This window comes from Cyclopterus lumpus, chromosome 9, assembly GCF_009769545.1.
Source record: "Cyclopterus lumpus isolate fCycLum1 chromosome 9, fCycLum1.pri, whole genome shotgun sequence".
Classification (NCBI taxonomy): domain Eukaryota; kingdom Metazoa; phylum Chordata; class Actinopteri; order Perciformes; family Cyclopteridae; genus Cyclopterus; species Cyclopterus lumpus.
In genome coordinates, this window is record NC_046974.1 from 7,573,593 (window position 1) to 7,588,079 (window position 14,487).

Below are 14,487 nucleotides of genomic sequence, written 5' to 3' on the forward strand. Positions count from 1 at the left end.
CCAAATGTGGCTGCGTTAGCACAAAGCATTCAAGGGACATCTTATTTGTAATTAAGTCTGGCACACAACATCTGAGCAAACTTTGAGGGTTAGCAAAAGCAAAACTGAATGAATAGAAGTAACTTTTTCTGTTCGGTACCAAATCCGGTGAGGAATCCTCGGATTTTGCTGGAGTAGCAGGGAAAAAAATTAATTTGGATACAATTTAAAAGAGTGGAATTTAGATCTAGACGTAGCGTGGCTTGTACGGGTAGATTGGTCTGGACCCACAGAATCCAGGAGAAAAACGATGTATGTTCCTGAAACTTATGGCCGAACAGTTACACACCCAAAATGTAAAGTCTGTTGTTATAGCTCCCCCATCTGGCCAAATTGCAGCAAGTTTGAAACGTCCTTGGGTCCCCAGCAATACACTCAGCAAGTGTGTAGATCGGATGAAAGGTTGTCGAGATAGTTTATAGGTATATGGTATTTTTTTTAAATTTATAAACGCAATTCTCAGTTGTGCAAACAAATGCTTCTGACCAAAACTAATACACACAAGCACAAATTGCGGTAAGTGGAATTGTCCCCACGGTCACCACCCCATCACAGTTGTATATGTTTTTATTGCTGGTGGTGAGTATTAACTACAGTGTGTGTGTGACTGTGTGTGTTTCATGTGTACATTCCTGTTCGCATGAACAGATGCTCCATGTATGTATATATGTGTGTGTGCGTGCATATAGTCTTTGGCAGGACATACCCGTCCTTTGGTGCATGCCATCACGCTACTGACGGCATGTTAACGGACCTGTAACAAAGCAGATAGCGCAACAGTGCCGGGGCTAATCGGCGGAGCCAGAGAGGAATGCCTAGCGTCGCAATACTAAAATGTTTTCACCAACGCTGAAGGGTCCAATTATCAGCGGCATGGAGAAGAAGGAGGGGGCATAAAGGAAAAGAGACAGAGCTGATGCAATAATAGAAATAAAACAAGGGAGCAAGAGGAAAGAAGAAGTAAATCAGGGGAGAAAAAAAAAAAACTAACGAGATACTCAGGAGAGCTAAGTGGAAAGAAATGTGAAAATGCACGCAAGTAAAAGGATAGAAAAGCCAATGTGAAAGACGGCGGGAGTGTATCAAAGAGGGAGAGAGAGGGAACATTTTGTGAAAATGTGTGAATGCATTTGTTCAAGTGTGTTAATCCATTCTGCATGTTGAGTGTCTCAGGCTTCAAATTGCAGTGGTCCTTTTGAAATCACATCTGACACTCTCCTTCACTCCGATGCAGCAGGAAAAAAAGTGATATTCATGCTCAGGAGAGCGGATAACCTCTGAAAGATCTGCTGATGGAGGTTTGTTGCCATCTTGTGGTGGAAAATGTAACGTAAACCAATAAATGACACACGGGCACACAATTACTTCCACTGTGAAGCTCGCCAAGAGTGACTCATGTTTGGTTTTAAATGTGATTAATACGATTCCTTTCTCTTAAGTACTGAAAGATAGAAGTATGATGTAATCTCAAGGCATGAGAGAAGACCCACGGTTGTCACTACGCCATTAACACTTTTTTACGCAGTGATTTTGCTCTTTATGTGCCAACTACTAAGCTTGTGTAGCATAACTAGATCTCTTTGACAGCTATAATACTGTGAAAGTGGGAGCTTCCATTAGCCTTTATAAGATGTTCTTTAACTTTAGAATTTAGGCTTCACTCGCCTTTTTTCTAAATTGTTCACGTGTAATATTACAAATGTTGTGCACTGAATAGCAAACTGTACATGTGGGCCAAGCTGGGAGAGCTCTGCAAACAGATGCAAGCAGTGTGTGCTCATGTGTATGTGTGAGTGAGTGAGTGAGTGAGTGAGTGAGAGCGACAGCTGTGATCCATATAACCCTTGTGGAGCAGTAAGAAAAAATCTGCAACAGAAGTGTCACTTTGTTGCCATTTTAGTGTCCACTCAACAAAAAGAGGGCGAGTGATCCATATTTATGAATGGGGGGTGATGGAAGCCAATGTTTTTCTTACCCCAGCAGAGTGGACCATGCATTTCGGAGCTCCCGTGGTGCCAGAAGAGTACATGATGAACAGGGGATGGTTGAATGGAAGCTGCTCAAACTCCAGCTGAGGTAACTGGTCAGCTTCACCACGACCAGATGCCAAGAAATCATCTATAAATAGACTGCAGACAAAAACGGAGAGGAAAAAAAGGAAGTCTAGGAAGCAATGAAAGAAAATATTTATACAATATATGGGCAAGAGAGTATATCTCTGACTTGCTAGTTGTTTCCACACTCACACACACACACACACACACACACACACACACACACCTGTTGGGTATCTTGGAGAGGTCGGTCTCTTGTTTGGAGCGAGCGTAGGGAATCACCACTACTCTCTTCAGGTCAGGCAGACCTACAGCGAGACAGAGAGAGATTAGTGCTTCACACTAATATATATATTTTAGAACCTTATGAAAAGCAAAGACGGTTTCCAGAGGAATTCCAGCGTTATTTCATGAACACGTCACACATTTTGGTTCTTTACGGAGGACTCAAGATGCTTTGCGATTCTCTGGACACTCGGATGAATAAACCCTACTTCATACTTGACATCTATCAAGCATCTGTTGTGCATCTGTCTTCCAACAGTTTAATTTGGAAGACGTGTAAAAGCCAGCTGAGCTACATCATTGTACTCTAGTGGTGTTACCCTTTATTGGCTCATTCTACTTGTTCGTACAAGTTCCTTCTAAGTTTTAATTTTCTGCAAAGCCACTTTAGCAGGTTTTACCACCAGCTTGTTGAAGAAGCCAATATCCATTTGGGAGTTTCTCTAATGAATTGATGGTAGTCCAACCTTTGACAACACTGATCAGCTTTTCCATGTGGTCATGTGTTTTGCCGTTGTAAACCACCGCAGCAACAGAGAAGATCAGCTTGGGCTGGATTTGAGAAAATCTATCAAGGACACCCTGAGACAAAAAAAAAAGGAGAGAGAGAGAGAGGGAGAAGGTTAAGGAAATGCACAGCAAAATAAAATCCTTACTTTACTACAGTAAGAGCAGGCAACGTGGACCCTGAAATGAACAACTTCATCTTGTGTTCGACACATTGCTCGTTAAGTACAGTTAACACCGCCACAAAACAGGAGCATATTTGTGTAAGCAGAGAATGAAAAAAGCAATGGCCGAGCACAGTGTGATTCAGATGGAGGAGATAAGCTCAAGTACACATGTATTTAATGAAGATTCTGCACAACAACATATACCTTTATCCTGTACATTGGTACGTTACTACCTACTAAAGGAGTAAACAGGACACAACATCTATGGTCAATCAAATAACTTCCTTCTAGGGATGAAGACATGTTTTTATTTTATTCTAAGTGTAGTTCTCTGATCTGCCAGACGGGGCAGTAGCACACCAGAAATAAGAAGCAGAGACCAAGATGACAAAAAGACCATTGAGGAAGAAGTGAACTACTCTATACACTGTTGCTCTCACACACACACACACACACACACACGATACATTGCCAGACAGATCTGGTTCTCTATTTCCTCTTCATTTACATGTTTGTTTGCATATGCACTGACCGAGTACCACTATAGATGGCTGCATTAGCTCCAGGATCAGGAGACAGAAAATGCTGCTGTGACACTAGTACACTACAAAACCCGCTTGTATAGCAACGAAGTGTGCTTGAGAGTCTAAAACAGGAGGTTTAGTTTGGTTAAGTATATTACTTAAAATACACATGAGCGTAATGCTCTGCATGGGAAACTGGTTGTATTATCAAATCTAGCTTGAATGACTAAAACAAAAAGACAAAAATAAAAAGTGTGGATGACACTATGGAATAAAAAAACTCAAACATATGTAAATAAAGACATACAAGCCCCAAACAGTATCATAGGGTCCTTACGTTGACTCCAAAGTCGACCGACGTGGAGCTCCAAATGGCTCCAATGCTGGCTGCTGCCAACATGGCCTCCACAGCATGGATGCCGTTGGGCAGGTAGCCTGAAGGGGGAGAGATGAGGAAAGCACTACATTTAAGCAGCAACCCATATAGATAGATTTAATCTGAAATGGCTATAGATTTATGGAGACTTTAAAAAGCGAGTATTAAGATGTCTTTAGCTAAATGTACACAACTACACAGGTATAAATATATATTGATATCAATCAAATGTGCATATATATATATATATATATATATATATATATATATATATATATATATATATATATATATATATATATGAGTCATTGGCTTTCTCAGACTAGTATTGTGCATTTTCTGATAAATACTTCTGTATTTTATCATCAAAATGCCCCACAGCACACAATTGATTGTGTTTCATGAAATTAATTATGCAATGTTGTTGCCCAGACCACACATCATTTGTGACGTTTGAGATACAATATGGCATAGAAAACTTATTTTACTCGTAATGTGCACAAACGTTATAGTAAAAAGTCAGTAAATAAGAAATATCAGGAAGTATTCTGTTGATTATAAGAGACCAAGGTTACATGCAGGAAAATGAGTGCAATTGGATTCGTTACGTAGTCTCTGCCTTATAACTGCTGAACACAACACAGTAGGCCACCTCACTGAGGGGATCGTAGGAGACGACAAAGAAAAACAATCCGGATAAAAGGAGGAGAGAGAAGAATGAGTATGTTAAAAGAGAGGGAGCGTTGGAGAGAGGTGACATGAATATTATCAACCGGGGCAGAAGAATATTTCTTTCTTAACAAGCAGGGCTGAGATCTGCTGTGATATACTGCTTGAACAATACAGGGGCCCAAGGCAAGGACATTTCAAGTCTTTTCACGGCAGGGTGGGACAATCAGAGCTAGAGACAGGGTGCGATGTTGACAAGTGCACCATGGAAAATGAAGAATACTGAACACAATATTGAAATTCTTAACATTATCTTGACAACCATTAATTGCTGAAAGGGCCAGTGTGTATAATTTAGTGGCAGCTACAGCGCTACAGATGCAGATTGCACCCAACTGAATACCCCTCTGCTCATCGCTCACCCCTCCATTTCCAAGAGCCTTTCAGGACCTTGCCATAACACGAGATCAGGAGCGACAAAATTCAGGCAGCAGCTGACGTTACCACGGTTACCACTCTGCGGCGCGCGTTATTACAATTTCACAAGCTGTCGGAGAACTGCGGTGGCCTTGGGGTGACGTAAAAATGCAAAAAGGCCATCTCTCTAGTTAACGGATCCCTTTCAATCCATCGCACTCGACTCTTTGTTTTCAGTCAGTACCAATTAAGACCATTTTCATTTCACTGCAACACTATCATGCTGCTACTATCTACTGGGTTTACTTACTATATAATCAGTCACGCCAAAGGTCAATTGGCCAGACTTGACACAGGAGCTCTCGTGTTAAAGACACTGGGCTGCCTTGTTGATAACAATTATCTAATCCAACACGATAAGCAATACAAATACAGCAGGTAGTTCCAGCCGAGCCCTCTGACAGGTCAAAAGGCAAACAGAAACTGCCACTTCCTATGAATCAAAACTAATCAGGGTTTTATTGGTTGCTCTCCTGGCTCCTGCTTACCGGAACCAGGAAGCTGATATTTTGCTAGATGACATCTGACAGATCGCCATCCTGCTATTCTGGTTCTACAGATGCTCTCGTGAATCAATTTCCTCTCTCAGAAGGACGAGCATAACTAGCGTCATGGATCATAATCTTGACACACCTTGCTTTACTGCCTCCGTTGCTACTTGCATGAATCACTGCCTCGCTGTGCTGCGACAACACTGCTCACACGGCAAAGCAACACATTGCTGCTCCTTTCTGATTAACCATGCATGCTGCGAGAAACCTTTTCAGGTTGTTTGATGAAAGTCAAACAAACCTGTCAACTTGCCCTTAAGGATGATAATGGGTATAACAAACGGCAGCATCACAGTGCTATTGTTCGAACATGTGGTTACTGTGTCCTTAACCTACCAATTCATGAAACATAAATTACTTTCAAGGACTCAAAAGTATCAGGAGATACAGAAGAAGTAGAAAAAACACATCTTTGTTGGATTCTTCCCATTAAAATAGATGTTTTAGCCCTGTGAGTTGAGCAGTAATTGGATGCGAATGTGACCTGTGAATCCTTCCCGGACAATTTCTTGGAACAGACCCTAGGAGGGAGGCACTTAACCCATGGGAGGCTACCAAGCAGTTTAAACAGAGAGGAAATGAATAAAGCTGCAGCATAAAGGCTTTTTAAAAAAGGTTTTCTTATGAACAAACAAATGTATGTTTACATTCAGTGTTACCCACCAAAACACACGTTTATCATTGAGTGCTTGTTCTTTTCTTTTTTAATTATAAAAAGATAAAACATTGTTTTCCTGCTAGCATGGACACACTAAACAGGCAACGTGTGTAAAAAAAGAAATGCATACTAGTGTGTTTGCATCACGTTCCACATCCAATCAAGGAAGTGTGCGCTACAGCCAAATGTGTCTGGTTAACAGTCTTCTTTAGTTTCAGCTCATTTTGCTTGAATGTACATGGGTTTAATCTCTATAAATGAAACCATTTTTATTTGTTCATAACATCTTATTTCAAGTGATTGCGCCACTATAGTTTTGTTTCATATAGGTGACTTAAGTTTTGTATTACTCAACGGTAAAAGACTGCACGTCTCATAGGGTCAATTGGACCTGGCTGTGTCTGATGCCTCCTGCCTGGTGAGCCGGCCTCCTGCCACGGCCCTGCTTTTTTCCCTGTGAAAGGTTATTTTTGGGGGAGTTTTTCCTGATCCGATGTGAGGTCCTGGGACAGGGATGTCGTATGTGTACAGATTGTAAAGCCCTCTGAGGCAAATTTGTAATTTGTGATATTGGGCTATACAAAATAAACTGAATTGAATTGAATTGGTTGCAGTGTGTGTTTTTCATGACAAAACATCCTGGATGAACAGTGCTGGATACAAGCTCCATAACAAGGTGGAGGATGATGTTGAAGAGGATAGGACCAAGGGCAATGGAACTGAAGTGCACCAACGGGATTAGTAAAACGTGTGTGTGTGTGTGTGTGTGTGTGTGTGTGTGTGTGTGTGTGTGTGTGTGTGTTGTTTTACTGCTATGAAGCTTGGTTGGCTTCATCAGCTAAGTGCTCATATATCTCCTGGATTACAGACTGTGACAAGGTATTTTAGTTACAACCTGGGGACAAGGACATCTCTGTCCCTAAAAACACACACACACACACACACATTCAAAACACACACACACGTCTTCCTGTGAGGAATGTAATGGGGAAAAAAGACATAAGGAAGCTGCAATCAACCGCTCCCTATCTGTCTCCCCCTCTAGTCTTTCTAATGAGATTCCCACAGAGTTGAAGTCATTTAGCTAATGGATTGCCCGAACGCAATATCCAACTTTCCACACACACACGCGCACACACACACACACACCAACGCCAACTACTTGTGTCACACTGCTGTTTCCAAACAACAGCAGAAAAAGGTTCCACCATATGAGGGACAGATCATTTAGGTCCCTTGATTGTTTTTATGAATATGTGGTTAGGGACTCACAGTACAACTCAGATGTTCTTTTCCTTTTTTTTTAAAATTTATATACACATATATATATATATATATATATATATATATATATATACACATATATATATATATATATATATATATATATATATATATATATATATATCTCAACAAGCATTTTCTGTAACCTCTTTTTCCCTGTTCTCTGCCAATTTTATTCAGACAGATTGTTTGTAACAAAAGAGCTTGTATAGGACGGGTTCAATCCGACTTGAGCAGAACCAGAAGTTGTTTCACGGAATGAAAGGTTCAGACATCAGAGACGCTTCTACTATATTTGACATCGTCTGTGTAACTGAAGCCCCCGATACGGACACGGCACAAACAGATCGATACACAGCGCGGCGTCATGGCGAGAAAAGGAGAATGAAACAGAGACAGTGATGGATAGGATACGTTTGCTGGAAGAATTATGTCAGTATAACAAATATTATATATATATATATATATATATATATATATATATATATATATATATATATATATATATATATATATATATATATATATATATATACGCAGTATCAATCTGGGTAGATCTGAATATTACCACCAGACTGGATTCATGCTCACACTAAATGTCTTACCAAATTTACTGAGCAGCTAATTGTGGCGACCTCTGACAACAAGACCCTTTCTATTAGCGGAGTAAAAAAAATACATGGTTAACAATTGTATCTATGGTTGTGTATTTTGAGATCAGAAAACCTCCCAGTGCAACCAAACATTGTTGTTTTTTTGTCTGGTCAACAAATGGTTCAGTTCAGAAGTCTGACATGCTTTTGTTTAGCGAGCCGAAAGTAACTAAACCACAAATAACAGAGCAGATTTAACAGATCATTTTGCTACAAATAGTAAAAGAGGTAAGCTCAAGCAAAGAAATTAAAAATCGGAAAAAAATGAATTGTGGTTAGGGAAATGTAAATGACGCTGCAGCGGGCCTGTTTACTTATGAATGTGCAAATTGAAATGAATGCTCTCTCCAGCGAGGAGTTGTAGAAAAAACATGAAAATCAGCCGGCTCACCTTGTACAAATATGAACTTTGAAAAAACTAAATGGAGACTTTCAGAAAAAGCTGCGACCTGCTGCCAAGACAGCAAACCCTCCTTACCAGCAAGCATAATGGAACTTGTTGCAACAAGTTTCAAATCAGAAACAAAATAGTGTGGATGAAGACGATTGGAGGACAAAGTCCAATGGCTGATAGTGAAGGTTCTATAGAAATGTTGAGGCCATTAGTTTATAAATTAGAGACTCACCTACGACCCTGTCTCCAGTCTGGAGGCCCATCTTCCTCATGGCTGCAGCAAACAATGCCACGTCACGCCTCAGCTCCCCAAACGTCACCTTCGCGATCTCGTCATTTGCCTCCGCTGGCAGACACAAAGAGGAAGTGAGACGCAGACACAGAAACTGAGGTAAATGTGCACCGTGTGTTTCATATGTTTTGATTGGCAGTTTGATATGAATGCAAATAAAAACCCTGAAATTAAAATACAAAGAAGAGAAAAACAACAACAAGGAGACGTAAACAGACAACGATAGTGTGGCAGGACGGAGGCAGACCTCTTTGTCCATCTAAGTAATAGTTTCCTGACATTCACGGAGGCTCCACAGCATTGTGACCAATGGGGCCTTCTCATAATTACATTATATCTCCTACAGGAGGTTGTGTGCAAAAGCCATCCAACCCCACCCCTCATGTACACGGAGTCACGGCAATAAAGAAGTGCCTATCCATTAGTGTGTGACAGCAGATAGAGGAGGGAGCAGCAGTTCATCTATTAACAGAGTGACGTACGCAGCCGTGCGCTCACCGCTGCCTCGACTCAGCGATCAAGTGCCGCCTCACCGCTGTGACTGTGTGCTTGCTTCCTTTTGAGATTGCGAAGATGAAATAAAAGAACATGCAAAACTCAGGAGAGAAAACGCCCACTAATCCTCACAAATAAATGGTGTTTAAAAATAACCAAAGAGAAGAGCTTCAAAAACATCAGTCTGCAGAAACTGGATTTTAAAAAAAGGTGTGTTTTATGAGGGGGGATAAAAAAAAAAGAGGGCTTTTTTTTTTTTGCTTTGTCCCTTGGTTGGGGATTTGACTCATAGAAACTCCCGTATATTGCCGTATATTACACCGTTTTTAAAAAACAGCATACTTGTTCCACTTACTTGCAGCATAGAGAGCTACTTTATCCTGGTCTGCATGTTTGAGCAAGTTCTCAGCGTAGTTGAGCCGAGCTCCTTTAAACCACTCTGGAACATCCGAGATCCGTTTGGATAAATCCACCACCTGGTACACACCCACAGAACACACACAGGAGGGACTCAGCATTGTCGTTAACATAGGGGACCACGCATTGGCACTTTTGGCCAGCAGAGACTTTAGTACACAAACGGGACACTGCTTTACATATGGATCAGGCCTATATGCCTATCCCATGGTAACAGCTGCTTGTGTTACTGTAAACGAAAAGAAAGCCAAGAAGTCAGAAGAATTCATGGCAACACTGTGATTAAATAGCCCAGCCCCGCTGTGCATCATTGTTACAAAATGTTTGAACCACTGGTTAATTGTCTCCCTTCTCCAATGTCTGCAAACCGGATGCATGCTTAAAGACAAATATTTGATGTGTCATCCATGTGTATCAATTAGACAGTAATGTCTATGTCGAAAGTTGTTTATGAATAAACTACTGTAGGTATCCTCTTCTCATTAAAGATGAATCATACCAGATATGTGCCTTTCCATAGAAAATAATGACAAAGGAACAACAATGAAGTTATTTAGTAATATTACTAAATTAAATTAGTATTACACTTCAATGGGCCTCTTTCACTATTTTGGGGGGCTTGACAATTTCATAGGATGGAAGCGCTCAGTGGATACACAACCTTTCGTAGTGAAAATAGCAATCGGTTTTACGCCATTAAAACATTTTTTTATTTGCGCTTTGATGGCCTGAAAAAGACACAATCCATAATAATAGCGTGTGCATATTGATACTTTGTAAGTAAGAAAACGTTGAATAACCCCATCATTTGTTTTACAGTGTAACATAGAGGGGTTAGTTTGAGGTATAACAATACCTCCTTCTGTTTCATGGATTGGAGTTCCATTCATACATTGTCATATTCATGTAATGTGTTTATGTAACTCTGTAACTCTGTTCATTCTGTACTCATGACATCTATTGCATCTGTCCATCCGGGGAGAGGGATCCTCCTCTGTTGCTCTCCTGAAGGTTTCTTCCCTTTATTCCCTGTGAAAGGTTATTTTTGAGGAGTTTTTCCTGATCCGATGTGAGGTCCTGGGACAGGGATGTCATATGTGTACAGATTGTAAAGCCCTCTGAGGCAAACTTGTAATTTGTGATATTGGGCTATACAAAATAAACTGAATTGAATTGAATAAAGGAGGTAATGTACTGAAGAACCACAAGAATGCAGTTAAAATAACCACCCAAAAAGGAAAAGGAAAACTGGTTACTGGTCATGCATTAAATATTTATGGAGAGTTTCTCTACTGTGCCAGCCATTTCAAACACAAAAAAACGTATTTATTGGCAATATTATATTTAAAAAGATTCTCCATAGCAGCAGAGGTTGGACTCACCTCTTCATATGGCTTGGAGCTGACGACGCCGCAAAAGCGCCACACTTCTGCCCAGAAATCTGAATAACTGTCCACCGACCACTGGTACAGCTCATTGTAGTTGACTAGAAGACAGAGAATCGACGATTACTACAGATTTATAACAAACAATTAGTTTACAGGTGTGACTGTGAGTTCAAGCATATGAGGTCACGTTGATACAGATGGCTAAATACAAGAAAAGGCCAGACATTAGTACAAGTACCTATAAAACAAAACAAGAAGAGATTTACATTGCATCCCTTGGGAAATCCTGACTACCAAATGTTTGAAGCGCTGATTTCAAGCAAAGGTTGTTATCGGCTGCTTTGATAACTTACCAAGTCAATACATACTGAACACTTAAAATAAATATGACTGGTTGAAAATATATATTTTTTTTAACTTGAAGAAGAGGGGAGAGATTTTGGTTCAGTAAGGCCCTACACCTTTGAATACCCTACCCAATTACACACCGAAGCTAGCTAGAAGCAATGCACACTGCTTTATAGGGTGGCAGTGTAGCTCAAAATAAAGAAACAAAAAAACATACAAATATAACTGTCTCTCTCTCTCTCTCTCTGGGTCCTCGTCTGTCTTCCTCCATCCTCCTCCCTCGTCTCCACTCACCGAGATTAGCTCCGTAGTCCCCGTTGACCTGTATCCTGAACTTGTCCATCTGCGTGTTCCTCTTGGAGTCCGGGTACCACAACACCTTGCTCTCCACGTCCATAATTTTCTCGCTCTTCCCTTCGGAGTCTTTAGACATCTTTGCCTTCCGTCCTTTTCGTCCGCTGGCAAACGCCGGTCACCGCTCGGGCCTCGCTGGAGCTAGCCGTCCCTGAGCTAAGGGCTCGTGTTGAGGTTAAATTAGATCACCGGCTGGCTACTTAGTTTGAATGGCTGGGGACTTACAGCGCGCGACAGCTCCCAAGGCTCTCTGTCAAAGACAAGCGTGGGGCTGCCAGGGAAAACTGACAGGCCACGCCCTGGCGTCATGACGTAGCAGAGCGAGCTGGGTTCAAGAACGCAAGTGTTCAATATATAACGTTGCACAGAAAAAAATTAAGTGTCCAATGACTTGTATGTATATCTATATTTTTACACTAATGTTTTTACACTAAGCTTGTTACACTAATAATACAATGACACGGATTATGATTCTGAATAGTTCCCTAACTGAGAATAAAAGTATAATTTAAAAGGATCTGAAGATTGTTTCCAAGCATATACTAATGATTACAGTAATCTGCAAGATCTGTCTCACAATCTTCAGTGTAGATAGCTATATTCACGCGTATTATTTGAACATTATACTATCAATATGTCAACCCCTAATCTTGACCTGATATGTGAGATTAAGTGAATATGTTAGGTGATTAAATGAGTTTGATTGATTGAGACCAATGATATGGAAAAGCTTGCACCCAACAAAGCATGAGATACATTTGTTTCACACTGTCTATCAAATATAAGACATCCAGCATATGAAAATGAATTACAGATAGTAAAATATCATAGGTGTGTATTCAAACCCTTGAGACCAACAACCTTTCCTGCCAAAATGTTATTATAAATAGTGGAACTTTATGACTTCATATTTCAACCATTTCATATTGTCAAACTTTAGAAAGAAAATCTAGATATTTTGGAAGAAGAAAGTGTTGTTAAATGGTGAAATGTGAGGCCATTTGCTCAGGAACTTTACTTATCTCTTGTTTGTTTAGTTATCTCATTGAATCTATCAGTAAATATGCAAATTATTCCACAACCTCACCCTGCCTGTCTGTGAAATATGCCTCTGAAATATGTAACCCTATACTTGCCAGTATGAATGCAATTGCTTTTTTAGAAAAAATTATTAATTTTGTGCATTTTAAAATAATTTGACCACGCACAAAGACCGTCGCGAAACACCATAGAAATCTTGAACATCACCCTGACGGGAACGCGCAGTAGAGTTGAACATGCGAGTCTCGTGCACGCGGGAAACCTGCCTGTCAAAATAAAGGATTTTGATTGGTCCTCAGCGAACTGGTTCCACATCAGCCGACGGATCGGTCTATGTGGGGGGCGTATCATCAGCGTTGGACTGGCCTGTCGTTTGGTCAATGGCAAGCTGGATCTGAGGCTTCAAAAGAGGCATATAAGCCAATCAGAGAGTAATAAGGCAGGAGCATTTAGGGGTGTGCCCAATTAATGAAGGGGAAGAACGACCCTCCCCATCGTCTGGCGATGACATCTCAACTTTGATGCAATGATTCCAACCCTTCTTTTAAGCCATGTTCTGTCTAGTCTTGTCTAGTTTGTATTTCTGTATGCCCAAACTTATTTTACTTTAGGCAATTTCACGATCAGAAAACTAAAGTCTTTGCACACTTTTTTAAACAAAATTACAATTTGTGAAAATAAGGTATTATAGTCTCGCTCAAGCACCATGACAATCCCCAGTGCCCTGCATTGTTCAGTCATCAACCGAGTGCATATGGAAATGCATCCATTGAATGCAGGCTAAACTGAAATGCCACCAGCACATAAAAGCATGAGAGAAGGTTTTTGTGATAACAAAAGCATTAACAAAAAAAAAAAATGTTTTAAACCTAGCAAGCTAGCTGCATTTGAAATATGTAGTAGTTTCAATAATACACACAAACAATGAACATGATCATGCTCATTCACTGTTAAATGTACATTTCATTTACAGAGCTCTTGAATTATTACAATGTCTCCTCTGTCTAGGACCCAGAGTCCAGATTGCAAAAACGGTGGCCATGATCAAGCAAATATGTGGGTCAGATGAATGCTGCCAAATCACACTGCGTCTCCTTAGTTTTGCCGAGTCATTATATGTCATAATATGGTACATTCACCTTGAAACCACACATGTTTTGACTATGCTTTTTGTGGTAAGACCTTGATTAAACCATTGTAGCCAACACATAGGAAATAATGTAGGATATGATGATGCCACTAATGGGTGGGTGGGATTATTTATATGTTGCCCAGACATACAAATGAACTGAATATATGGCTGGTGCACTGTGAGGACCATTTAGAAAGGTTCAAATTAATGTTATCAATCAGAATGAATGCCAATGAATCGTATGCCAAAAGCAGTGCATTGAACTGACATTGAAGTTGACCTGGAATGAAAAAGATAATTTTTGTAACAAGGATTTTGTAACAAACATCTGACATTATATTTCATCATGGAATTATTTCCCAATGCCTGCTCTTTTGACCCT

General features: G+C 40.3%; 1 protein-coding gene across 1 annotated transcript in view; it reads right to left on the reverse strand.

Annotated features, from left to right (window-relative positions):
* Window positions 1-12,210, reverse strand: part of aacs (acetoacetyl-CoA synthetase) — a 31,550-nt gene extending 19,340 nt beyond the window's left edge. The window contains exons 1-8 of the mRNA XM_034541472.1: window positions 11,873-12,210; window positions 11,225-11,328; window positions 9,781-9,901; window positions 8,871-8,984; window positions 3,914-4,011; window positions 2,846-2,960; window positions 2,320-2,401; window positions 2,015-2,168 (exon numbers count right to left, since the gene is read on the reverse strand). Coding sequence (XP_034397363.1) covers window positions 2,015-2,168; window positions 2,320-2,401; window positions 2,846-2,960; window positions 3,914-4,011; window positions 8,871-8,984; window positions 9,781-9,901; window positions 11,225-11,328; window positions 11,873-12,011 — 927 coding nt within the window. The 5' untranslated portion in view covers window positions 12,012-12,210. The remainder of the gene's footprint in view (window positions 1-2,014; window positions 2,169-2,319; window positions 2,402-2,845; window positions 2,961-3,913; window positions 4,012-8,870; window positions 8,985-9,780; window positions 9,902-11,224; window positions 11,329-11,872) is intronic.
* Window positions 12,211-14,487: the final 2,277 nt, after the last annotated feature.